The sequence below is a fragment of the Callithrix jacchus genome, chromosome 11, assembly GCF_049354715.1.
Source record: "Callithrix jacchus isolate 240 chromosome 11, calJac240_pri, whole genome shotgun sequence".
Classification (NCBI taxonomy): Eukaryota; Metazoa; Chordata; class Mammalia; order Primates; family Cebidae; genus Callithrix; species Callithrix jacchus.
Genome location: NC_133512.1, coordinates 91,621,366 through 91,648,484, shown reverse-complemented (window position 1 = coordinate 91,648,484; position 27,119 = coordinate 91,621,366). Strand labels below are relative to the sequence as shown.

Here is a 27,119-nt window from a genome sequence, read left to right as displayed (position 1 = left end):
CCCAAAATGACAGGATTATCTTTATTTCAAAGTCTTCCCCAAAGAAATTAATCTAGAAGCACAAAGTAACGTTTTACTGGCTTATTATTTTCCAGTGTATTAAAATGTAGCATACACTTCATCTGAGAATGTTTTTATCAGTACGTTTACGAATAGTTTAAATTATGTATGAATATACATATTCATAAACACTGTACTAATGCACATGGCTTGCTCTTGAGGTACTGAGTCCTTCCTGGCATGTAGAGGAAATTTTCTACTATAGAACGCCCAGTCCAGGCTGGGTGTGGTGGTTCACACCTATAATCCCAGCACTTTGAGAGGCCGAGGCAGGTGATCACTTGAGGTCAGGAGTTCGAGACCAGCCTGGCCAGCATGGTGAAACCCTGTCTCTACTAAAAATACAAAACTTAGCTGGGTGTGGTGGCGTGCACCTGTAATCCCAGCTACTTGGAGGTGCTGAAGCAGGAGAATTGCTTGAACCCAGGAGGCAGAGGTTGCAGTAAGCCAAGATCATGCCATTGCACTCCAGCCTGGAAGACAGAGTGAGACTCTGTCTTAAAAAAAAAAAAAAAAAAAAAGGAATGCCCAGTCGGACTCTCCGAATGAAATGAGCTTTTAAATGGAGCCGAGCACCTGGTTTCACTAGTTGTCCCTCCTTGTTGGGAAAGCGCCTCAGCAACCTTGCATTGGGCATTTTCTCAGTGCTTCCATTTGAGGTGCAGCTTTAAACTGATATTCTGCAGGCTAGCAGTCCCCTACCAAATATCAAATGTGAAACAGCAGAAGGATTGGTGTCAAGAATTTTCTTAACTAACGTAGTGCTTGGGTGCCATGTAATTTATTAACAAAGCTATTAGTGTTTGAAATGTTTTTGTCAAGTTTTGCAAAGATGGCACAAATGTTTAAGATGCCATCCACACAGGCTAACTGCCAGGAAAATGCAGACCCATTACATAGGACTTGATGGAATATTTATAAGATCCAATTTAGAACAGATCCAGGCACTCAGCCAAAGTGCAAGATAGATGCTTCATTTTTATAATTTAAGCTTCTAATGAAATTCAACAAAACAGAGAAGAAAAAGAATAAATAATTTTGATGCCCAATAATACTTTTCTTGAGATTGTTCAATATACTTAGATAAATAGTTTTACATACTTACCCATTTCTTCCCAAAGAATTCTGAGGTATCTTCGAAATGTAGTTATGCTACAAAAAAGAAGAGGTCCTTAATAAAAATTCAGTTTAATAACTTATGAAAGAAAGCAGAGATACTACACAAAAGACTCACAGACTCAAACAGGGTCCCTGGAAATAAAGACTGAAATTGCTGGACAAAGTTACAGTGGACAGAGCCTGTAAATGTTACAACCCTAAGTTGCCCAGTGAGGAGGAGAATCTCCCGCAGCCGAGCTCTCTAGCCCCATCCTCTTCTGGTGAGACTGATGCTCTGTGCTGGAGATGGCTCACCCTCCAGCGGCAGCTCATGCCTGAAAGAATAGAGAAGAATGCTCATGCCAAGAATTGTGCTACAGTCCAACACTTCACTGGGGAAAACCATAACAAAATGAATCATATGAACTAATTCTTTTTGAAGTCCAGACTTACTCCAGGCCACTTAAAGGGGTGTCATTTACTTAAAAGTTGTGCTTGAACATCAGTCCTGGTGAGATTTAATTTTGTGGCCTGTTTTTGAGAATACAGGAGCCTGGACTGAGGCAACCAGTGCCTCTCGCACTGCCATCACACAGAAAAACTAGTTCAAGATAAACATGCTTAAAAGAACCAGCTGAGCTCAAGAGAAAGAGCAGAAAGCCCCAGAGGCCAAGAGTGAAAGCAGCGGCAGGCGGCATTCGGGTGACCCGAGGCCCCAGGCAGGAGTCTGGACCCAGCAGTCCAGCTCACTCGGATTCCAGATGCGCAGCCTGTGTCCAGAGCAGGGAGACTGACTGAGCTCTGCAGACGACCTGCAAAGCCACAGGGCCACGTGTCAATGGATGGGGCAAGGGAAAAATGCTTGTCTCCCCAGAGTCTGGAGAGGTCAAACCTCATCTCTGCAGCATGAGCAGGGTGCAGAGCCTGAATGTGACTGCCCAAAGACAGTTGGAATTCCAAGCAAAGAAATTACCTTGAAATTTAGACTGGAACCACTGAAGCCTGCATGGACCAAAAGAAGCAAAAATGAGAACACTTGGAATGAGGAATTCCCAAACCAGGACAGGTGGAAATACCGCACACATGGACACACACTGCAATACGCACCTTGTTTTTCCCACTTTGGAGCTGAGGAAACTGAGTCACATAGGAATTATGTAAGTATCCTCCCCCCCGCCCCGGTCAAAAAGTTATTCACAATACAGCTGGCATTTGAAGCCAGGCAGTACGTCTCCGGAGTTGTCTTTAAAATACGATGCTTAAGTGCCTTACATCACCCTGTTGCTGCACCCACACGGCTGAATGAGATATGCAGCCCGGCCGACTGATGTCACTTTGCAGGTAAATTACAAATTTAATTTGAACCAAATGATAATGAAGGCAATACATATGAAAAATGTGGAGAAACAGCTCTCATAGTACCCAAAGAGAAATATTTAGCCTTCTGTGCATGTATGAGAAAAAATGAAAAATTAGTAAGCCAGGAGTATGACATAAGCTTGCAGATCCTGAGAAAGGAAGAGGAAAGTGATGTGGATGGAATGTCTGTGTGCCTCTGGTGATGGTGAGTGTGAGACCTCAGTTCCTTTCTTTTTTGTTAAGAATGTAAACAAGAGACACACAGTGCAACGCAGAGCCACTGACTGCAGGGGAGAAGGCGCACTCTGAGCATTAGGTGCGAACAAGGAAGTAACACTCTGGAGAGGATTCGGCGTGGGCTCCTCTTGAGGACAAGACAGCATTGACGGTTACTGGGCCCCTTTATGGAAGTCTTACCTGATCATTCAAAAGGGATGGGAAGGCCTGGCGTGGTGGCTCACGCCTGTAATCTCAGCACTTTGGGAGGCCGAGGCGGGCAGATTACTATGTCAGGAGCTCAAGACCAGCCTGACTAACATGGTGAAACCCTGTCTCTGCTAAAAATATAAAAATTAGCCAGGCATGGTGATGCGTACCTGGCTTTTTCTATTTTTAGTAGTCCCAGCTACTCGGGAGGCTGAGGCAGGAGAATCGCTTGAACTCAGGAGGCAGAGGTTGAAGTGGGCAGAGATGGCACTGCTGCACTCCAGTCTGGGTGGCAGAGCTAGACTCCATCTCAAAAAAAAAAGGGTGGGGGAGTGGGAAGAGGCATTGCTAGGAAGCATGTTCTGTGTGGTGCTCTGGGCACAGCTGTGCAGTAGCTGTACATGCTTATCCACACGTCAGTGTCTCATTAGCATCTGAAATCTCCACCCAGGAGGGCGTAGTTTACTATTATGAAGAGCAGAGGGTCAGTCTGAGGACAGGTAAAATGAAAATGCACATGCTCTCGACCAGGGAAGTTCTCTACTGGAGACAGCTTTGCTTGAGTGAGCTTGACTACAGTGCAAATGCTGGGGCTTTTCATGATCGTGGTAGGGTTCCCACGGTTGCCACATCTCAAGGACATGGTTATTTCCTTGACTGCCTATGCTGCCTCACCTCCAAAACTCATATGTTGAAGTCCTAACCTCCACTGTGGCTATATTTGGAGATCAGGCTTCTAGGGAAATAATCAAGGTTAAATGAGATTATATGGGTGTGGCCCTGATCCCATACAATTAGTGTCCTTATAAAAAGAGACACTCCCTCTTTCTCTGGCCCTCTCCCTCTGTCTCCTTCTTTGCCTCTTCTCTTTCTCTCTCTCTCTCTCTCTCTCTCTCTCTCCCTCTCTCTCTCTCTCCTTCTCTCTCTTTCTCCCCTGCCTCCTCCCACCGAGCACTGAGGAAAGGCCATATGAGGACACAGAAGATGATAAGATGATTGTCTGCAACCCTAGGAGAGACGTCTCACCAGAACCTGACCTTGCTGCCACCTTGGTCTTACACTTCCAGCCTCCATAACTGTAATAAGTGTCTGTTATGCCACCCAGTCTGTATGTTGATGTGTCACCCTGAGCCAACTAATACAGATGGAATTAATGATAAGATCAGAATAAGGAAAATAATAATAGTAAGAAAAATAATGAGATTGGACAACACGTTTTTTAACACATGGCCTTCATAAATACTTGGGCCATTTTAATCTATGACAACTCTGGGTGTTTACAGGACGGGTCATCTTTGAACTATTTTTTTCTTCTTCAAAATTGCCTTTGCTATTCTTGGCCCTCTTTATTTTCATATAAATTTTATTGTTAGTGTATCAATTTCCATAAAATATTGCTGAGATTTTGGTTGGAATCGCATTGAATCTACGGATGTTCTTGGAAATAATTTTATAATAACGTGACATCTGGTTGATGGGCACGGCAAGTCTGTGCACAGATGAAGCTCTTCTTTTATTTCTATCACATTTTCTAAGTTTCAGCTTAGAGATCGCTGCATTCATTTTTCTCTACAGTTATGCATGGATACTTCGTGCCTGTGATGCTAGTGGAAATTTATTAATATTTTATTACCAATTGTTTAATGACCATGAATAGAAATACAGTTAACCTTGTATCCTGCAACCTTGAAAACTTTACCTATCAATTCAAAGAGTTTACCTGTAGATTCTTTTGGATTTTCTATGAACAATATTTCATATCTGAACACATTAAATCTGATATCTGAACTACTTTTTACTTGCCCACTGATTTCCTCAGTTGCATTTCTGACTCTGTTTTTTAAAAGAGTATTTAGGAATTATGCTTCCAAGAGACATCCATTAGATGAGAGGACGCCAGAATTCTTCCGTGACCGCCCCACCTTCAGTAGGCTGAGCTAAATACCCCTTCATGCTCGGACAGCACACTGTGTCTGTATCTGTTCTCCTGAAATGAGCTGCGCATGAGATCATCTTGTCCTTGCCTTTCCCTTGTCCTGAAGACAAGGCCCATTCTCTTCAATTTTATATCCCTAATGCCTCCTGGAAGATAATAAGCTCTCAATAAATATCTATGGTACTGAAGAGCTAAACTAAGTTATTAGCATCCATAATGGCCAAGGGTTTCACTCTGCGCTCTTACCTCAATCCTCATGAAAATCTATGAGGTAACAAGAGCAGTCATAATTAATAACCAGGTTACAGGAAGCTACAGGTCAAAACAGTAATTAAGTAGGAATTGTCCACAGCAATAAACCTGGTCCGCAGCAGACCTGGGGCCAGGAACTCATGCTCTTTCCCTTCCCCTTTTGCTGTTTTCAGACAAAAATGAAAATGCTGAGAGTGTGGCTCTGGGTCAGGCTTTTTATACTACGCACATAAAAGCAAACCCTTTGGTAGAGGTCATGTATTGATTTATGTGTTTGTTCTAGTGTCCAAGGCTCAGGAACCAAAGGGCCATTGTGTTTTTGTAGCAGACAAGAGAGTCTTCTACCATATTTAAAACTGGTCATAACTGAGCTGCGTGGCTCAAATCTACAGATTTATTTTCATGATGGGATGTTATGACTGAATCTAGTTCACCCTCTCTCAAAATTCATATGCGGAAGTCCTGCCCCTGCAATGTGACTGTATTTGAAGATGAGGTCTTTAAAGAGGAGATTACGTCAAAATGAGGACACGGGTGGGGGGGCCTAATCCAATCTGCTGCTGTCCTCATAAGAAGAGGCAATTTGAACACAGACACACAAAGGGATGACCCTGTGAGGACACACGGCAAAGATGCTTCTAAAGCCACGCAGAGAGGCCCCAGGAGAAACCAACCCCACCAACACCTTGATTTTGGACTTCCAGCCTCCAGAACTATGAGAACACATTTCTGTGGCTTCAGCCCCACACAGTCTGTGGTCGTTGTCACAGCAGCACTGAGACATGGCGGCACTGTCAGATGAAGTCCTCTTCCAAGCGTGGGCACCTCCTGGGCTTCTCTCCTTCTTTCCTGTGCTCCCCCTCACATCCAGGAACATGGGGAAATGGGAGAACAGCTCTTCCCACTCACATCTGACCTCCCAGCAGCACCTCACAGCAGACAGTTTCCCCACCCTCATCCCCAAGACATACCCATCCTGTGTGCACACCTCACAGGTAGACAGAGGAGGAGCCAAGGGAGAGGAGAGACAAGGAGTGGAGTGCCGTTCATGGGAAGAACAAACGGAACACTGCCTGCAGGACTCACCATGTCCATGCAGAGGAGGCAGCTGTCACATTGCCAACCCCTATCAGCCCCAGGGCTGGGTGAACCTCACACTCTGGACAGCAGCCAGGGGAAAGGGCAAAATCAGACAACAGGATTCCTTGCTTGTTCTAAATCAGACCAACACACTCAAGGTGGGGAGAGCAAGGTCTTGCCCTGTCTTCTCTCATGTGTCATTATGCTTCCATGATGCTTCAATTTGTGTGTCATGAATTGAGAGAACCCCATCATGAGATACCCCTTCTGCCTTTCTCTTCTACACAATGGCAGCACTAGACGAGAAAGGAAGAATGGGCATGCAACTTAGACTGAGTCCAGCATGTCCTCTGACCTGTCACTGGAGGAGCAGCAGGCTGCCTGTACCCAACAAGACTGCATACATTGATATATGGATTGATATATGTATGCAAAACTCTAAACGTTTATACATATTTAAACTCTTACAAGAAATCCTCAGTGCTTCGCTTCTTCTCTTGACTTGACAAGGTTCCCACCTCTTACCACCTTCAGGACAGTCTCATGGTACCTTTAATTCTGGGATCGAGTTAGGCTCAGGCCGGGTGCAGTGGCCAATGCCTGGAATCCCGGCACTTTGGGAGGCTGAACTGGGTACATCACCTCAGGTCAGGAGTTCGAGACCAGCCTGGCCAACATGGTGAAACCGTTTCTACCAAAAAACAAAAATTAGCTGGGCATGGTGGCACACATCTGTAGTCCCAGCTACTGGGGAGGCTGAGGTGGGAGAATCATTTGAACCTGGGAGATGGAGGGTGCAGTGACCCAAGATCACACCACTGCACTCCAGCCTGTGTGACAGAGTGAGACCCTGTCTCAAAAAAAAAATTAGGCTCACATATCTCATTCCTTCTAGTGTCACGTCAATACACTGTGGTTCTGAGCCACCTGGTCGTCTTTCTTCGACGATAACACTATGGGCAGCTGGTTGTCTTCCAATTGCGTGAAAACCATATTTTGCTTCTGTAATCCAAACTAGCCAAGAGTCTCACATTTTATTGCTACTGTGTCTTACCAGGTCCCCAGATGAGTGAATCTAACAAACTCTGTCATTTAATTAACAGTATTTCTCAATGTAAATGTCTTGGTTTTGATTACTATATGATGATCATATAAGATACTAATATTGGAGGAAGTTGAGGGAAGCGCATATGGTAACTGCAGTATTTTGCAACTCTTGAAGTCTAAATCATCTCAAAGTTAAAAGCTTTTTTAAAAATCAGGCTTTAGAATTGGTCTGGAAATGAGGATAAAGAAATATTAAAGTTGTTTCCTTTGTTTTCTGGTTCAGGGATTGAGGTATGCTGGTTCCACAACCTTTAATAAGGATTACTCTTTTAGGTAGGAAAGTATTAGCATCCGTAACAAATAATTCTCAAAATTTCAACAGCTTAACAAGACAAATTTTTATTCTTCTCTCAAACCACAACTCCAATGTGGATATTCTGTCATGACAAGCAATTAATGATTGGATCGTGGGGAGCCACACCCCATGATTGGCAATTGAGGGGCAGGTTGGGGGGAGCTACACCCCATGACTGGCAGTTGAGAGTAGGTTGGGGTGTACTATGCCCCATGACTGGCAATTGAGGGGTGGACTGCAGGGCACTATGCCCCATGACTGACAACTGAGGGGTGAGTTGGGGAGAGCTATGCCCCATGACTGCCTATTGAGGGGTGGTTGGGGGGAGCTACACCCCACACTGTTATTTCAAGACTCAAGCTAATGGAGGCTCTGCCATCATCAATGTGTGGTTCTAAGGTTTCTCAGTGTGTCAACATCTACCTGAGGGAAAGAGTAAAAGGATTGCCCAAGACAATCCCATAATCCAATTTACAATAGCTACAAATGAAACAAAATACCTAGGAATGTATTTAACCAAGGAGGTGAAAGATCGCTACAAGGAAAACTACAAAACACTAATGGAAGAAATTGCAGATGACACAAACAAATGGTAAGACATCCCATGCTCCTGGAGGTTAGGATTAATATTGTTTAAAAGACCACACTGCCCCCAAGAAATCTACAGATTCACTATAATCCCTCACAAAATACCAATGTCATTTTTCACAGATGTAGAAAAAACAATCCTAACAGTTACATAGAACCACCAAAGAACATGACTAGCCAAAGCAATCCTAAGCAAGAAGGACAAAGCTGGAGGCATTACACTACCTGACTTCAAATTACACTACAAGGCTATAGTTACCAAAACAGCATGGTGCTGGTATAAAAATAGACACATAGACCAATGGAACACAATAGAGAACTCAGAAATAAAGCCACACATCCACAGCCAGCTGACTTTTCACAAAGGCAACAAAAACATACACTGGGGAAAGGATGCTCTTTTCTGTAAATGATGCTGGGAAAACTGGATTGCCATATGCAGAAAAAAGAAACTGAACCCTATCCTTCACCACATACAAAAATCAACTCAAGACTGGGTGTGGTGGCCCACATCTGTAACCCCAGCACTTTGGGAGGCCAAGGCAGGCAGATCACTTGGGGTCAGGAGTTTGAGATGAGCCTGGCTAACATGGTAAAACCCCATCTCTACTAAAAAAATACAAAACTTAGCCAGGCATGGTGGCAGGTACCTGTAATTCCAGCTACTCAGGAGGCTAAGGCAGGAGAATCGTTTGAATCTGGGAGGCAGAGGTTGCAGTGAGCTGAGTCCGCTGCCTCAAAAAAGAAAAAAAAAAAAGGTCAACTCAAGATGGATTAAAGACTTACATGCAGGCCTGAAACTAAAAATACTAGAAGAAAACCTAGGGAAAACTCTTCTAGACATTGCTCTAGGAAAGGAATTCATGCCTAAGACCTCAAACGCAAAAACAACTAAAGCAAAAACAGACAAATGGGACTTAATTAAACTAAAAGGCTTCTGCACAGCAAAAGAAATCATCAACAGAGTAAACAGATAACTGCAGAATGGGAGAAAATATTTGCAAACAATGCATCCAACCAGGGACTGATATCCAGAATTTACAAGGAATTCAAACAACTCAACAACAAAAATAAGTCCATTCAAAAGTGGGCAAAGGACATAAATAGACATTTTTTCAAAAGAAGTTATACAAATGGCCAAGTAGCAGATGAAAAAATGTTCAACACTAATCAGAGAAATGCAATCCCTATGCATGGCTGGCAATTGAGGGGTGGGTTGGGGGGAGCTATACCCTATAACTGGCAATTGAGGGGTGGGTTGGGGGGAGCTATACCCTATAACTGGCAATTGAGGGGTGGGTTGGGGGGAGCTATACCCTATAACTGGCAATTGAGGGGTGGGTTGGGGGGAGCTATGCCCTATAACTGGCAATTGAGGGGTGGGCTGTAATTAAAATCACAATTAGATACCATCTTATACCATTCAGAATGGCTATTGCTAAAAAGACAAAAATAACAGATGTTGGCAAGGGTGTGAAAAAAAGAGAATGCGTATACACTGTTGGTGAGAATGTAAATCAGTGCAACCTTTACGGAATACGGTGTGGAGGCCAGGAGCAGTGGTTCATGCCCATAATCTGAGAAATTCGGGAGGTGGAGATGAGAGGTTCACTTGCTCCCAGGAGTTTGAGACAAGCCTGGCCAACAAGGTGAAACCCCATCTCCACTGAAAATATGAAAATTAGCCAGATGTGGTGGCACATGCCTGTAATCCCAGCTATTCGGGAGTTTGAGGCATGAGAATTGCTTAAACCCAGGAGGTGGAGGTTGCAGTGAGCCGAGACTGCACCACTGCACTCCAGCCTGGGCAACAGAGTAGGACTCAGTCTCAGAAAACAAAACACAGTATGCAGATTTCTCAAAGAACTAAAAGTAGAACTGCCATTCAGTCCAGCAATCCCACCCCCATCCTGAGTATCCCACCATCACCATCATACTGAGTATGGAGCCAGAGGAAAAGAAACTCTATCCAAAAGATACCTTTGCTCGCAGTAGCAAAGACATGGAACGACCTGAAGTACTCACCATCAGAGGAGCAGATTAGAAAATGGGGTATATATACATATATATGCAGGTCATTGTCTTCAGTGAAACAACTCAGAAGCCAAATACTGCATGTTCCCACTCACATGTGGGAGCTAGAGAAAGTATCCACGTGGTAGCTGAGAGTGGGAGGATAGAGACTGGGGCCTCAGAAGGGTGGGGGTGGGAGGGAGGCGGATTGAATGTTACTCAATTGCTTCTTTGTACACTATCTGGATGATGGTTCCACTAACAGCCCAGTTGTCACCACTAAACAATATATGCATGTACCACCACCACACTGTACTCCACAAATTTATACGATTGCTTTTTTTTTTTTTTTTTTTTTTGAGATAGAATCTTGCTCTGTCACCAGGCTGTAGTGCAAAGGCTTGACCTAGGCTCACTGCAACCTCCACCTCCCAAGTTCAAGTGATTCTGCTGCCTCAGCCTCCCAAGTAGCTGGGATTACAGGCATCCACCACCACGCCCAGTTAATTTTTTTTTTTTTTTTCTTTTTGAGATGGAGTTTCGCTCTTGTTACCCAGGCTGGAGTGCAACGGTGCGATCTCGGCTCACCGCAACCTCCACTCTCCTGGGTTCAGGCAATCCTCCTGCCTCAGCCTCCTGAGTAGCTGGGATTACAGGCACGTGCCACTGTGCCCAGCTAATTTTTTTTATTTTTAGTAGAGACAGGGTTTCACCATGTTGACCAGGATGGTCTCGATCTCTTGACCTCGTGATCCAGCCGCCTTGGCCTCCCAGGGTGCTGGGATAATTTTTGTATTTTTAGTAGAGATGGGTTTTCACCATGTTGGCCAGGATGGTCTCAATCTCTTGATCTTGTGAGCTGCCTACCTTGGCCTCCCAAAGTGCTGGGATTATAGCCGTGAGCCACTGTGCCTGGCCAATTTATACAATTTTTTAAAAAAAAGATTGCCCAAGAAAAGTATCCCTGGCCGGGCCAGCAGCAGTCCACATCACTCCCACTCAGACTCCATGGGTGAGGACGCAGTTGGCTTCACCTAGTGGAAAGGGGCCCTGGGAAACTGAGGCTCGCTGTGTGCCCAGAAGAGGTGCCTGGCTCCGTGCCCGGCTGGGATACTCCACCTTCTCATTATCTGTGCACTTTCAGAGTGATCAGCCCTCTCAGACCATTTTCTTTTCTTTCTAGTTCACATGCATTTATTTTATTCTATTCACATTGCACAATTGTTACACAACCTACAAAAAGTACAAAAGCCTAGTCCATTTTCCGATGCCAGGTCAGAACCGAGCTGCAGAAAAGGAAGACAGTGCAGTAAGTTACAAGAGAGCTCAGGGGTCCTGCACAAGTCACATGACACATTTAAGGCTGTAAATATTGCCACAGGAGAATCTCTTGTCTTTGCAGCGACCGCACAGACGGAAGCAGCATCACGCAGACAGCAGTCACGCAGTAAAAAGGGGCCTGCTCTGGCACTGAGACCCCACCTGTGCCCTCACCATTGCAGGTCATTGCAAGGCAATCACAGAATCATCAGTGAGAGGTGGCCAGTTTCAAGTTCTCAGTCTGGGTCACTAGGGTTAAGAAGTAAGGGCAATGCCAAATCATAATTGGTCAGATTTGGTTTGCCACTACAGGTCCAGGAGTGAGGTCAGGACAGCGCCAAACGGCAGAGCCCTTGAGAAGGTTCCCGAGCAGTCCCGATTGTGGGAAAAGGGCGTAGTCGTCTTCAGTGAGCCTCTACGAAGCCCCAGCTTGATGCTGCTGAAATGTGTTTTATCTGCTGTTACCTCATTTCATACTCATAACCCCTGTCCCCCCATGAATATGCCCACACTAGGGCTGAGGAATCTTAGGTTAGAAAAGTCCCGGAGTCCACAAAAGAACAAGACACAGTCCTTGCTTTCCAATACTCGAGTGAAGGGGTTGCGGCTGACACGTGAACTGGGCACATGAATCATGTGTCCAAGTGCCAAGGCCCCCACGCCAGTCGGCCATCAGTTTCCAGGGTCTACACTCTCTGCAATCACCCGCTGCCTGACTGGTTTAAGGAGAGCTAAGACAACAGCCCTTTCTGCAGAATTCTGTGACTTTGCAATGGAAGCCTCAGCAGCACAGCCAGCCTGTCTGGGCCATGCAACCCCTTCACAGCTGGGACCCCTGTGGTTCTCTGGCCCGTGTCCACCTGAGGCTCGCTTGGCAGAGGTACCCGCTTTGGAGGACTCCTAAGAGGAGTGTCACACCATGTTTAAAAACTGCACCCCAGGACACCTGCTCATTATCACATTTAACCTTTCATGGTAAACCCCCAACTCTGAAGAGCACATACAACCCTCACTTTGCTTAGTAACTGGCGGTCACTATTCAAAATGATAAAATCCTACTAAAAGGAGAAGAAAGTCAGCACGCAATCTTGAATTTCCATACTGGCTCTGTCACATTTCTTGGACATATGCCAGCTCAAACTAAAACTACTGAAGAGAGAACCTGCCCACCTCCTCCTCCTAGGACAGCCCATCTCCTCTCCTGTGGGTCTCCATTCCTCCTAGGACAGCCCGTCTCCTCCCCTGTGGGTCTCCATTCCTCCTAGGTCAGCCCGTCTCCACCCCTGTGGGTCTCCATTCCTCCTAGGTCAGCCCGTCTCCTCCCCTGTGGGTCTCCATTCCTCCTCCTAGGACAGCCCGTCTCCTCTCCTGTGGGTCTCCTCTCCTGTGGGTCTCCATTCCTCCTAGGACAGCCCGTCTCCTCTCCTGTGGGTCTCCACTCCTCCTAGGATAGCCCGTCTCCTCCCCTGTGGGTCTCCATTCCTCCTCCTAGGACAGCCCATCTCCTCCCCTGTGGGTCTCCATTCCTCCTAGGACAGCCCGTCTCCTCTCCTGTGGGTCTCCATTCCTCCTCCTAGGACAGCCCGTCTCCTCCCCTGTGGGTCTCCATTCCTCCTCCTTTAGGATTCCTTTGGACTTTACCTCATTTCCCAGGACCAAAAGTGTCTCAGCAAAGTCCCTGTAAACCTACTATCCTTTCTTTTTTCTCATTTTTTTTTAACTAGGGAAGGTGCAAGTGACTAAAGCAGCACACTCCCAGGAGGCCAGCACCCGATTCCAGGACAGCCCCTGTAAGGGCCTGGCCCACCCATCGTCCCTGACTCTGAATGGCGCGCTCTGTCCAGCAGTGCTGACAGTGAGATTAATTCTCCTCCAGCCAGCTGAGAAGCTGGGGTTGCCACACGGATGTGTCTCCAGCCACTTACTGTGCAGGGACTTACTCATCACAAGTGCTAAGAACCTTGAAAGGACACATTCCTGAGCAATATTTGTTCCTGCGCTAATTTGACTGTAAAAACCAGGCTTCCGTCGCAAGAAAGGCAAGTGAGAGAAAGAAGAGCAAGCTTTTGCCAAAATAAATGCGAGGAAGAATCCAATTCGGCTTCTCCTGGTTTCACAGCTTAATCTCTGCTTTCCATGAGGGAGTGGAAGAGGGACTGCCCCTTCACCTGTTTGTCTCTGTGACTTCAGACAAATCCAGTTGACAACGACAAAGCACTTTCTTTGTCCTTTTCAGCAGTTAATTTAAAGGGCACATGTTTACTAACAGCTTAATCTATTTAGTGCAAACACTCCTTCACATTCTTTTCCTCCATCAAAAACAAAATCTCAAAATCTGCCAAAAACTCACAAAGAAACTTCCCAAGTCTTAAGTCGGCCTGGATGGCAACATCAGAGCTACAGAAGCCTTAGTCACACAACCACAACTCGGTTGGTTCACGAGCCGTCCTCTCCCCGTGAAATGTCAGGACCAGACGCTGGCATTCGGAGAGGCTAGTCTCAACTTTTACAACCCTGCACTGTGCAAACACCGAAGTAACAATGAGAGTTCCCTTTGACCCAAAGAAATTCCTTCCTCTGAGAATCGACTGAGAAGAAATCAACTTTTATGTTTCACACAAAAAAACTGACAGTAAATTTCATGAGACTTCTGCTAACTTCACAAACAGAATCAGCCAAGTTTGCCTTCACTGAGCCACTGCCTGGTTGCATCAGGAAATATTTGTTTCCACCAAAGTAATCACGTGCATGGAAGTTTTCACATCAGTTGCAAGTGAAGTATGGTATTATTTTAATATCGTACTTGCTTGTATTTTACTTTAAATAGAGTAATATTTTAAATTGAATTTAACTATAAAACTTCCATAAAATAAAAATGCATGATCTCATAAAATCAAATCAGTCTTTAATTGTAATAATAAAAATTACATTTAAGTAATGGTGCCTCTGAGTTAATAGTGCTATAAAATCGCCCCTGAAAAGCCAGTCTTTGCTAGCGAGTGACTCTTCAGCATTCTGCAATTAAAAGGTGCAGTTCTGCCACAGCTGACCCGGTGCCTGCCGTGGAACTCTTGTTGGGAGTGAATTTCCAACCGTGCTCAGCAGTGGGTAGTGAAGGGACGTCAGTGCCCAAGTGCATAACCCTTGCAGAAGATTCCACGCTCCATGTCTTAACGACAAACCACAGAAAAAGGCCAGCATGAAACCAGGAAACTTTCTTAGAAAATTCTAAAATCGCTACCATCTAGAGATAAAGTAACTTTTTATTGTTTCTTTCCACTGCTTGTCAGGAATAACATTTCTCCAGTCTTACACACCATTACTACTAATTTGTGGGTTCGGAGATTTATAAGTATGATGCCCACTTTTTAACACATCTTGAAGTAAACCGAGAGGAGATTCCACTTTACAAACGCATTTTATGTCTGAGAAAGTCTTCTTCTATTCCATCTTCCAGGTAACAGACATCCAGAAACCCAGCAACGTGGACTGAGCACCGAGGCACAGCATTCAAATGTTCAGATTTAATTTTGCCTGTGCCAACCTCCCATCCTGATGAGGCCAGAAGTACCCTGAAGACAGGGACTGTGATCCCCCCCATGTATTTGCTCTAGGACTGGATCTTCAACATGTACTGGCAGCTCGGGGGAGGGAGGCCCTGAAAATCGTCACCAGCATCAGACACAACCCCAGGCCAAAGACAGGCTTGCCTTCAACATCAGCCTCCAAAGGCTCCTCCTTCTCTCCCCAGCCCTTGCTTCCTGCCATGTTCCCTCCACCATTGCAGCTTCCTCAGCCTGGAAGTCACCTGCAGGCTTTAGACTCACAACAGAATTAGGAATCCAGTCCCATCAGGCAGTTCCCGGTTCTCCAAGCCCCGTGATGCCTGCAGACAGGGCAGCTGCTGAGCTCCCCAGGGCTGTGGCTACACACTACCCTCTGTAAGAAACCCGCTTTAATTTCAGGGGTGTCTGCCTACACACAAACCTGATTCTAGTAACCCCGACAAAGAGCCTCCGTTAACTTCCATCACCTGCAGAGTAAGTGGACCCCAAAAGCCTCCACAGGGTCTATGTTTCCTGTTCCTCTCCTCTCACTCTCCCTCTTCCCAGCCTTCCCTTGGTCACATGTAGAAGATTTTTCCTACTTTGAAATAAGCAGTTTAGGCCAGGGAATGCCATGCCTTCTGCTTTGCTCTCTGCTTTCAGCCCTGTGTCCAAGCACTGTGGCCGAATGCACACCCACGTGGCCAAGGCTGCCTGCCACACACCCCAACCTCCATCACCTGTGCCCACACTGACAGAGGCTGCCACGAACAGGCCCCAGGGGCTTCGAAGACCAGGACTGTGAGGGATCATTTTACTCATAAACAGGACAGGATAATACTTGTATTTTAAAAGAGCCTTTTATGTACTGTGTGAAGAAAGGCTGGGCAGGCGTGGGTGGTGGGCAGGCTGCCATTTCCAAGACCAGAACTCAAGGCTTCCTCATTTAGCCTCTGTCCTTCTGCACAGCACAGGCAGCAGGCAGTGAGGACAGGTCTCCAGGTGAGCATGTGGGTGCACTGGGACTGCAGGGGTCCTGGTGGGACATCGTGCTGGCCACCTGGCACATGTGCAGTGAAGAGAAAAGGGCAGATTCAAGAGCGAACCCACAGGATTCAAGTCATCACATAGGGTGGATTCAGTAAAGGGGATGAGGATGAGGCCCAGGTGTATGACAGGAGCAGCTGGGTGGATGTGATGGGAATGCTGAACCAGGGGCCACTGCAGGAGCCCCACGTCTAGGCCAGAGGGCTGTGAGCGCCATGCTTAGAGAACACAAGGCAAGTCGTGCAGAGGGACATGCCTCACCCACAGCCTCATGGCCTGGAGCCTGGCAGAGAGGACCCTGGGGACATCACTCAGTGCAGATGACAGTGGAGGCCAGGGGACAAGGTGGGATCCCACCAGGAGGGCCTAAGCAGAGGAAGAAAGAGGCTGGGGCTGACACTGGAAAGCGGAGCGGGGCAGGGAATGGATGACCCTGCAAGGTGAGGGCCAAGCATGAGAGGGGGGCCCACAGTCAAGGCTGCCTGAACGTAAGGAAGCCTGCTTTCCCTAAGCTAATGAACTCCAGTTTAAAAAAGAACAAGAACATGTTTCTTATTTAATTGTATTATTACGAGGATGACAAGTACTTTATCCTCTCTTTCTTGGAACTGTTCAGTATTTTTGCTGCAATATTAGTTAAAATGGCTTTCTCAGTTAACCTAAAACTTCAAATATAGTTTATGGTTTGTCACAAATAAACTACAGCATTTTTTTAAAAAACAGATTTACAAAGGTACTTTAGGGAAAATATTCATGACTGAATGGAGACTTCATAAAATGAAACTAGTTGAAATCATTCAAGGAAAAGACAGAACTTCTCATCAGCAAGCATTTAGAGCCAAGTCCAAGCCCAAAGTGAAGTGAATGAAATTTCCAGCACATCCGCTGCGCTATAAGGTTCGTGACCCCCCTGCTACAGTTGGCCAGCTGGGCCATTAGAAACAGAAAGGAACAGAAGTGCAGAAAAAGCGTCGCGCACACACTTGCCGACACTGGGTGCTGTGAAGATCTGTGCCCTATGAAAGGCAATTGGACTGCAAGTTAAGGATGTATATATTTTTAATAATGAATTTAATAAGTAGGCAACATCTAATATAGAATTTTACTGTCATTGTTTTCAGCTAGTTTTAACTGGGAGCCCTTAACTAAATAAAAATTATTTTTATCTCTACAACTAGATAATTATAATTATGTAATTAATTATATCTTATTCATCTGTAGCTAAGAAGAAAGTTTGCTTTCTCTTACAGAAATAAGTTGGCCTTTCCCCACACAGCACCCTCCTCACTCCTCTCCTGCAGTCAAGTCACACCTGGCACAGCACCTGGGCACCTGGATACCTACCACTCCGTGCCCACACCTTGGCGCCCCACTGCTGGTACCTGAGCATGGCCCCACCTCACACCTGGGCACCGCCCTACCCCCCCACACCTGTGCATTGTGCACCACTCCACTGCTGGTACCTGGGCACTGCCCAGCCCCCCTCACATGAGCACCACCCTGGCCCCCACACGTGGGCACCAACTCACCACCCACCCCGTCACCTGGGCATCATCCCACCCACCCCACCTGGGCACCTCCCCGCCCCAACTCATTGGGGCACACCCCGCTCCTCTCACCCGGCACCTCCTCGCCCGGCCCACGGTACCCCGCAGCCTGACCCTGGGCCCACCTTCCTGGGCTCCCCTTGAGGCCTCCTGTTCGCTCTGCCCACGCGCGGCATTCGCAGCTCCCGTGGGTTCCACCTTCCCAGCGCCTCTGAGGCTCGCGGCCGCGTCTCCCAGTGCCCACCCGCGCGGAGCGAAGCTCGCCGCAAAATTTGGGTGGGGCCGAGCGTCTCCTGCCCGAGCCCCGGGTCTCCCGTCTCACCCCACGCAAAGGCCACGTACGCCGTGACCTCCGAGCTCCCGAGCAAGGCGGGCAGGGAGGGGACGCGCGGCCCCACCCACTCAGCCACCGCGACCCACCCGCGTAGAAGAGCGGGCCCCGGACGAGCGCGGAGGAAAAGCCGGGGTAGGGGGCCAGGGAGTTCCTCTTTGGCCCAGGCAGGGGACCTGGAGAAAGAGGCCCGTCGCGGGGGGCTCGGGACGGCGGCGAAGAGAGGGGTCCGCGGACGTGCGTCGGGGCGGGGGGGGCGGACGGAAGGGTCTGGACGCGGGGCGGAGGCGGCGGCGGCCGGGGCGGTCCGAGCTCCAGCGCCTCTCCCCCGACGTGACTCGGGCCCCGGGCGCCTCCCCTTCCCTGGCCTTCCTCCCCCAGCCCACCCTCAGCCAGCCCCCAGCGAGGCCACGCGCGCCCCGACCCCCACGCCAGGCTGCAGGCGGGAGACGGGCCTCCAGCCTCAGGAGACTCCAGAGTGGCGGGAAAGGCGGGTGCTTTTAGACATGGAAAGAAAACCCAATGGGAAGGTCTCTGGTGCAAAACAAGTATATAGAAATCGCTGTGGAAATACAGAGACCAGCGCGGGGAAACGATGCCTCCTAAGCGTCCATGGGATCTTATGGAGGACGAGGGACACCCGGCCCAGGCCTGCAGCCTGTGGGCTCCGCGAGCTCCCACGCGCTCCCCCGGTCGCGGTCCTCCCACTGCGGCCGCTGCCGTCCAGCTGGGCTCCCTCCTGGCCCCAGCACACAGTGCGGCCCTGCCCGCTGGTCTCGGAGGAGAGTTTCTGAAGCCTCCGCCTGGGCCCATCCTCCCTCTGACTCCTGTTGAGTGGACAGAGGCTTCGCCATTCCTCTTGGTTTCGTGGATGTTAAGTGAGTCTTGATGCAAATGACAAGCCCCTTGAAGGTGGTGTGGGATCATTATTAGCTCAGATGAATGGACTTCGTGCTGATCATAAACAATCTGCAGCCTTGTCCAATTTACTTCCTTCTCAATTTACTCTTCTACAAAGTAAGGATGATGAGCCATGAAACCTTAGTTGTTCCCAAGGGGATTTTAATGCTGTTACGTATTTTCCACTCATCTGAGAGTTTTACAGGAGAGACGGCATCCAATACTCCCTGATTATTGGGTTTGCTTTCTCTTCAATATCTTACAAGAAAGGCGTGCTGGAAGGCAGGAAGAGCCCTGGTCCATCCCAGGGACACGTTCACGGGCCCCCAGCCCCCTAACACATCTACAGAATTCTAGAGATAAGAGGCACCTAGGCGAGGCTTTATCTACCCGCCCCAGTGAGCAAACAAGAAAGCTGTCGAGTATTTCGGAACGCCCAGTTCTGCACGCCCATTGTTTGAAACTGAACTCTGGACCAGAGTGCTTAGAGTGAAGCCCAGTGTTTATGACACCATGTTAGCCAGTTCAGAATAGTCTGAGAACGGTTTCAGCTAATGATTCTTTTCCTACTAAAGAAAACAGTATATCTGGAAAATTCTGGTTTTGGTCAAGTCCTAAATAAACAGAACACTAGGAAATAATTAATCTTGGCATAAATCTAGCCCTTAGAATTATACGATTTCTTCCCACTAAGTGTGACATCACTGTCATTCCTTAAAATTAGAAACGATTTAAAATCAGTGTCAGTAAACCAGAATTGAACATTTAAATTCATTTTTATTTCATGGACCTCCTACAAGCTTAGTATATGGAAAAAGTGCTGACAAGCCTATCTCTGAGTTCTGAATAAGCATCTACAGTTCTACCACTACCACGTCTTACCTCTCTGGCCTGAACAAGTCTCTTAGACTCTCTAAACTCTGGCTTGGTTGGGTTTTTTGTTTTTTTGTTTTAACATAGAATGTGCTTCCCATTTTAAAAGGTAGAATGATGAGGATTAAATAAGACAATTCATGCAAAATTACCTAAAATAGTGCCTGGTGAGTAGTAAGTGCTCAGTAAGTATCTTTCTAGTATTCTTCCCAATATTAAAAAGATTTGCCTTGTAAAACTGTCCATTTTCATAGAAGCAAGAGGGCTAAATAAAGTGAACGGCTGTGGAGATGAGTCCTAGCACACACCAAGAGAAAGTTCTAGCACAGCCCCGATCAGTGCTTAGGAGGAACAGTAAACCAGGTTCTATTTTTCAGTATTCTTACACTTAGAACATCAAAAACTAGATTATAACCTAATCCCCATTTGTGGCATATGGCTTATAGAAGACAAATTAGAGACAAAAATACGTAAATAGAATGTCCTTGTCCTAAAACTCCACAGCTATGTCTTGAAACTCCTCCTCAAATCTTCGCTGCATTAGAAGCTGGAGAGCTGAACTTGCACGTGTCCATGCTTAGACATTCAGTGGGGAGCTGCATCTGCGCCTGGCTGGGGGAGCTACTTAGCCCCACTTCTGTTTCCAAATTCAGAAAGAAAAGCAGAAGAGCCGGCAGCAAGCAGGAGGCAGAGCACAGGAAGCCCTGGGGCAAGAATGGCAGCTGGTCAGAGGCCCAGCACGGCAGCCAGAACTTTCTTCTTTTGTCACTAGAAGAGAAAGACTAGTTTGAAGTTCCCAATAGGTTTCAGGTACTACTTAAGGCTCCAGAGTATGGAGATGAATAGGGAAAAAAAATCTCTCAGGAAATCCAAGGTCTAGCAGAGACACAGACATAAAGTCATCACGATTTCCTACCTGACGTGCTAGGACTTCTCTGTGTGGACCCGGAGTTGGGGCGCTGGGACGTCCTGCAAGGGAGGGCACATGAGCCAAGTCTTGCAAGATGAGTCCTATCTGGGGGGAAAAGGGTATTCCAGGAAGGTGGTTCTCCAGCTTTTAGCCGCATCAGAGTCACCTGAGTTCATTCAAGGGTGGATTTCTGGGTCCCGTTCCCAGAGTTTCTGATTCAGTGAGTCTGGAGTGGGGCCCCGAGAATCTGAATGTCTAACAAATTCCCAGTTGCTGCTGCTGCTGTGAGAATGAAGCCTGAGAACTGCCATGGAGAAAGCGTGGCCAGCGCCCGGTGGAGACAGACGGACAGACAAGATGAAGGCACACGGAAGATGAGGACTGCTCAGACGCACACACCGAGGCCTGTTCCGGAAGCATCCGACTGCACTGGGGTACTTTTCAAGCTCCCAGGTGATTCCAATGTGCCGGGCCAAGGTTAAGCATCAGTTCCCACAGCTTCTCTCTATCATGAACGAAAGATGAGGCATTTGCTGTTTCTCCCAGCTTTGTGTAATTCCCAAATGCACTGGGCATTCTTTAATACTCCTCCTCAGTCATGGGTTAAATGTTGACCAAGACAGTCAGAAAACCCCTGTAGATCTGCTCCTCCCAGGTCTGAGCTGTCGACTGGGCCTGGAGCAGGACTGTGCACTGCGGTTTGCCCCCTGCTTTCTTGCAATGAGACTCAGCCCCTCCTTACACGAAATTTTAAGCTCTGCAGAGCAGGGACCTCAGTTTCCTGCCTGCTGCTGTCCCCTGCTGCCCAGCACAGGGCCTGGGACAGAGTAGGTGCCCAGTGTTAACTTTTACTGAGGGAATTCCCTGGAGCCACTAAAGCCTTTTGTGTGGGAATGCCTGCAGACTGAGGCCTTTTACGCACATCTTGTCACTGAACTTTGCAGTGTGATTTAAAGAAGGAAGTAAGAGACCACTTTTGGAATTGTAATGCCTAGTGTTTCAGCCAAGCTTCTCAAGACAGAACCGAAAGGTATTCATCAGAGAATTGGCGCACTTGACTATGGAAGCTGGGGGGGCCCACAGCAGGCCATCTGCATTCTGGAGACCCCGGGAAGCTGGCAGCGTGGCTCATACCACATCCAAAGGCCTCAGAACCAAGGAAGCCCGTGCTATAACTCTCAGTGTGAGGCAGAAGGCCCAAGCATCAGAGAGGGTGGTGCACAGGGGCTGGCGGGAGTCCCCAAGTCTAAATGCCATAAAGCTTGGAGTTCCAATGTCCAGTGGCACACCAGAAGACACAGGGCATCCCGGCTCTGGGAGATGGGCCAGAATCTACCCTTCCTCTGCACTTGTGCTCCATCCCCCTCTCCCCCTGATTGGAGGATGCCACCCACATTGAGGGCAGATCTTCTCCACTCAGTCCACTGACTCATGTGCCAGTCTCCTCCGGAAACTTCCACACAGACACCCCTGGGGCAGCATGATCATTCTACTCTAACACCAGAGGGCCATGCCCTGTGCCCACTGAAGCACGAGAATAAATGGTGCTTTGCCAGCTGACCTTAATACCCTGTCACCTTGACACCCCAAATCCACCATCCCAAGTTCACCCCTTGTCACTCTGGTACCCATACACATCTCCTTAAACCATAGTTAATCTCTAAATAAAGGCAGTGCAAGATCATGTTTCTGCCTAGCCTGATACAGCTGTGCTGTATACAACTAAAACCATACAGCTTTGAACATGCTCCTTCCCAAACCCAGGTGTTGCCGATGGGACCGTATTAAGAAGTGGGTCTTTAAGAGGCGACCAGGCCAGGAGACTAAATGCCCTTGCCAAGGGGCTTGCTGGAGGGAGCCGGCTCTCTCTTACTTTCTGACAGCGGTCCTCCAGCTCTAGCTGCATCAGAATCACTGAGGACATAGCAAGAAGGCCCATGCCAGATGCCAGCACCTTGATCTTGGACTTCCAGCCTTCAGAACTGTGAGCAAGTTAATTTCCATTCTTTGTAAAGTAGCCAGCCTCAGGTATGCTATTGTAGCTGCACGGACAGACACCTTTACTTGGTACAGGTAAAGAGAATGTTGGATGCAAGTAATAGATAAGCTTTTAAATTCCTGAGGCAAAGTCTCTAAGACCTAGTGACAAGAAACATAGCTTATTGCTTACTTGAGAGAGTGTCTGTTCATTTTAATTTATCAATAGCATCTTCATAGATCTGATTTAGGTATATATATATTTTTTTTTTTTTTGAGACGGAGTTTCGCTCTTGTTACCCAGGCTGGAGTGTAATGGCGCGATCTCGGCTCACTACAAACTCCGCCTCCTGGGTTCAAGCAATTCTCCCGCCTCAGCCTCCTGAGTAGCTGGGATTACAGGCACGTGTCACCATGCCCAGCTAAGTTTTTGATTTTTTAGTAGAGACGGGGTTTCACCATGTTGACTAGGATGGTCTCAATCTCTTGACCTCGTGATCCACCCGCCTCGGCCTCCCAAAGTGCTGGGATTACAGGCTTGAGCCACTGCGCCTGGCCAGGTATGTTCTTTAAAACTTCAGATTCCTTTTTTGCAGGGAGGGAGGGAGAGTTTGCCCCATTTCTCCTCTATTGTTACTCTTCACCATGAGCTGGGTGTTGTCTGACTACAGAGCCAATGCAGCCCTCCGTCCTAGAGTTGAAGAGATGAAATGGGCTCCACCCAGGATGATCGTGAAGCACAGCTGCATGGGCGCGTGGCTCAGATCCCTGTGGCACCCCTCTGCACAGGTGCGTGGCTCAGATCCCTGTGGCACCCCTCTGCACAGGCGCGTGGCTCAGATCCCTGTGGCACCCCTCTGCCACATCGCATGGGTGCGTGGCTCAGATCCCTGTGGCACCCCTCTGCCTGGGCGCATGGCTCAGATCCCTGTGGCACCCCTCTGCCTTGGCGCATGGCTCAGATCCCTGTGGCACCCCTCTGCCTTGGCACGTGGCTCAGATCCCTGTGGCACCCTTATGCCATGTCGCCACCTTTGTCAACCACACCTGCAGCCTCATGAAGAGCACCCTATCACCCTCTGAGAAACAAAAGGTTCAGGCCTCATTTACAGGTAATTGTGCACAATACCTGCTACACCTATCCAAAAATGGAGAGACAGCTCTGAAGGACAGTGTTAAGGGAAGCCCTCGCAGTGGGCACAACTCCGAGCAAAGCACCTGCCTGTTCATGTTGCCCCGAAGAGAATATGGCCTGAGACAGCAGGAGCAGTAGCCATCAGTATGGACAGATGGTCCAGGACTTGGAAGGAATACAGCTGGAAAACTGGTAACAGGGGAATCTCTGCAGGAACTCTGCGGAGAGACTTCTTCAGTGGACACGGAGTATGGATACATTTGTGTTACACAGGAAAGCTTACCAAAGGGCAACTTCATCAGAGAAACCTTAGAACATGGGTCCCCACTCTTTTGGGCACCAGAGACCAGTTACGTGGAAGACAAGTTTTTCCATGGACCTGGGATGGGGTGGGGTGGGGATGATTTGAGCACATTACATTTATTGTGCACTTTCTTTTCTTTTTTTTTTTGAGCTGGAGTTTCGCTCTTTTTCCCAGGCTGGAGTGCAATGGCGCAATCTCGGCTCACTGCTACCTCCGCCTCCTGGGTTCAGACAATTCTCCTGCCTCAGCCTCCCAAGTAGCTAGGATTACAGGTGTGCGCCACAACGCCCAGCTAATTTTTTGTATTTTTAGTAGAGACAGGGTTTCACCATGTTGACCAGGATGGTCTCGATCTCTTGACCTCGTGATCCACCCGCCTCGGCCTCCCAAAGTGCTGGGATTACAGGCTTGAGCCACCGCACCCGGCCTGTGCACTTTATTTTCGTTATTATTACATTGTAATACATAATGAAATAATCATACAACTCACCACCATATAGAATCAGTGGGAGCCCTGAGCCTGTTTTCCTGCAACTGGACGGTCTCATGTGGGCATGATGGGAGACGCTGGCTGCACACGGACACAAGGAAACTCTGCGACGATGGGTATGTTGTCAATTGTGATTTTGATGGTGGTTACAAGGACGGTTTGCATTTGCTGAAACTCACAGAATTACAAAATTTTAAAAGTGTATCTGTTTTTTAGCTCAATATACTTGAATTAAAATACACCAGGTACATAAATATAAATCAACAGGACTATTATTACTGCAAAACATGTAACAGAGAATGCCAAAAACTAAAGGAATGCTTGAATAAATCACTGGATCTGTGCTGTGCATTATTCTGCAGCTCTTAATGATCATTTTAATATACAAGTTTAAAATTCCTACTAATAGTAACTCTGCAAACGTGGATCTAACAGCACAGCTGAAGTTCTTCTGAGAACCATTCTCTAGAAGAGTACACACATAGCTATGCAACAATATTCCACATTCCAAACCTCCTTATTTTGCCATTTTATTGATCTGAGCCATGGTCTGTTAAAAATCAGAAAGGAAATGGGAGTACACAGCTATCCTGGGGCACGATTAATTGATCTCACAGAATAATCAACCCAAGCGCAATAAAAAGAATCTGAGACCAAATGTGCAGATTAAGATTATATGCTGTTGCTTTTCATCCCGTTTTTACGGTGTTTAAACAAGGATTTGGTGGAGCCTTGACTTCTAAAAGGTCACACGGTGCGATACCGCTCTAAATCTTTGTCTGGTCTCACAACAAGGTGAGTTTCCTTAACGCTGCCACGAATCAGGTAAAAGGCACGCCAAGGTGAAAGTTAAATAAGAAACGATCTCAAATGGCATTTTTTAAAAGGCAAACATCAACCTTGTAAGTATGAAAAGCACGTTCTAAAATCCACTCTGATGACAGTTGAAGAAAGCCGCCTTTATGTGCACGGAGCCCTGGCTCTGCGCGGTCTTTCAAATTCGAGTGTTTACCTAAGGCTGCAGGCCAGGACCAGGCTCTGGCCTTGAGGAGGTGCCTTTGGGTTGCACACAGTGAACCCGATCTTTAACTAATAAATTGTTCTACACCTTTGTCTCCCCCGAGAAAAGCAGAGGTCTGCTCTCTCACAAGAACGTACAAGCCTCTTTAAAGTCAGGTGGCTTTTTACTCCGCGTCTCCGTGCTTGTTGATTTAGAGTCTCTGTGAGTGACAATGCACATCGCTGACTTTTTTTTTTTAGCTCTGTCATCTGTGCTACTGAGTGTACTTTGCCTCAGATCAAAGTTGAAAGCTTCTAGAAAGATACACAAACCACAATGTGACAAATAGCATGCTGTGTTTGACACAGCAAACAATAAATTACTTTCATCAATACAGATAAAGAATCCCATGTTTTCAATGCTAATTCTGATGTCTGAAATGATAGAACTTTACTACATTCTCAAAGAATGAGGAGCTTTAAATAATGAGGAAAAGACATAAAACTCGCATACCACAAGTTCTGAAATTGCCATTGTTTGAAAACCTGTGGTTTCAACTTGCTAAATTAGAACTTTGCAAAGTTTAAATGGAATGGTGTATGTTCAAATAAAACATGTTCATTTGTCTCTATTTTCTTCATTTAGAAACAATTTTTCTGTGGTATATCCATACCCAACCAGACTATATCAAAACAAGGTTTCAATAGCATTTAACGATTCTACAACAACCTATTTCTCTCCCAGGGAGATTTTTGCCCAAGGTGCCCATGGATAAGGAACTACGTTGAATACAGTTGCCATATAAACTCTCATTGTACCCAGGTGATATGTCTCATCGTCCATCGTCCGGGACGGAAGAACCAAGGACACTGCGTTTCCTGAGCGCGTCCTGCCCACTAGGCCCTAGCAAAGGGCTTCACAATCCCTCCAACAATCCCTCGAGCAGGTATTACCACTCCCATTTTCCAGATGAGGACACTGAGGCACAAAACAAGTCCATTAACTTGCCCAAGCCCACACGCACCCAGTAAGTGACGGAGCCTAGATCTGAACCTGTCTTTTTGCTTGTAAAACCCAAACACTGTTTCACTGTGGTGAGAACATTTCCTTCCAATGAATGAGTTACTATAACATTTAAAATCTGATGCATTCACCTTTTCTTTCAGAATCTTTCCTGGTTCCAGGAGAAACCCTCCTGTTATTTCACCTCTTACAAAGTAGTTTAATGTACTTCCACCATGAGAGATTATGAATTCCACAAACATCCTTCTGGTGCCCACTCCAGGTGGGTACTGTGCAGGTGGCGTGGTGAGGATAAACAGTTAAGAAAACAGGCAAAAACTATTCTGGATTCCAGTAAAACTGTGTTTTCCGCCTATAAAAAGTACATATATATATATATATACACACACACACACACACACGTATACACATAGGCACTTTTTATAATCATATACATATATGTTTGGATTCAGACATCCTCCCAGAACCTAAAAGTTCAAATGTGGCCAGCGGTCGCCCCTCCA

At 47.1% G+C, this 27,119-nt stretch overlaps 1 protein-coding gene across 1 annotated transcript in view; it reads right to left on the bottom strand.

Moving 5' to 3' along the window:
* Positions 1–18,817, bottom strand: part of LOC118143578 (uncharacterized) — a 42,361-nt gene extending 23,544 nt beyond the window's left edge. Inside the window, exons 1-2 of the mRNA XM_035253093.3 lie at positions 17,799–18,817; positions 1,166–1,212 (exon numbers count right to left, since the gene is read on the bottom strand). Coding sequence (XP_035108984.1) covers positions 1,166–1,212; positions 17,799–18,817 — 1,066 coding nt within the window. The remainder of the gene's footprint in view (positions 1–1,165; positions 1,213–17,798) is intronic.
* Positions 18,818–27,119: the final 8,302 nt, after the last annotated feature.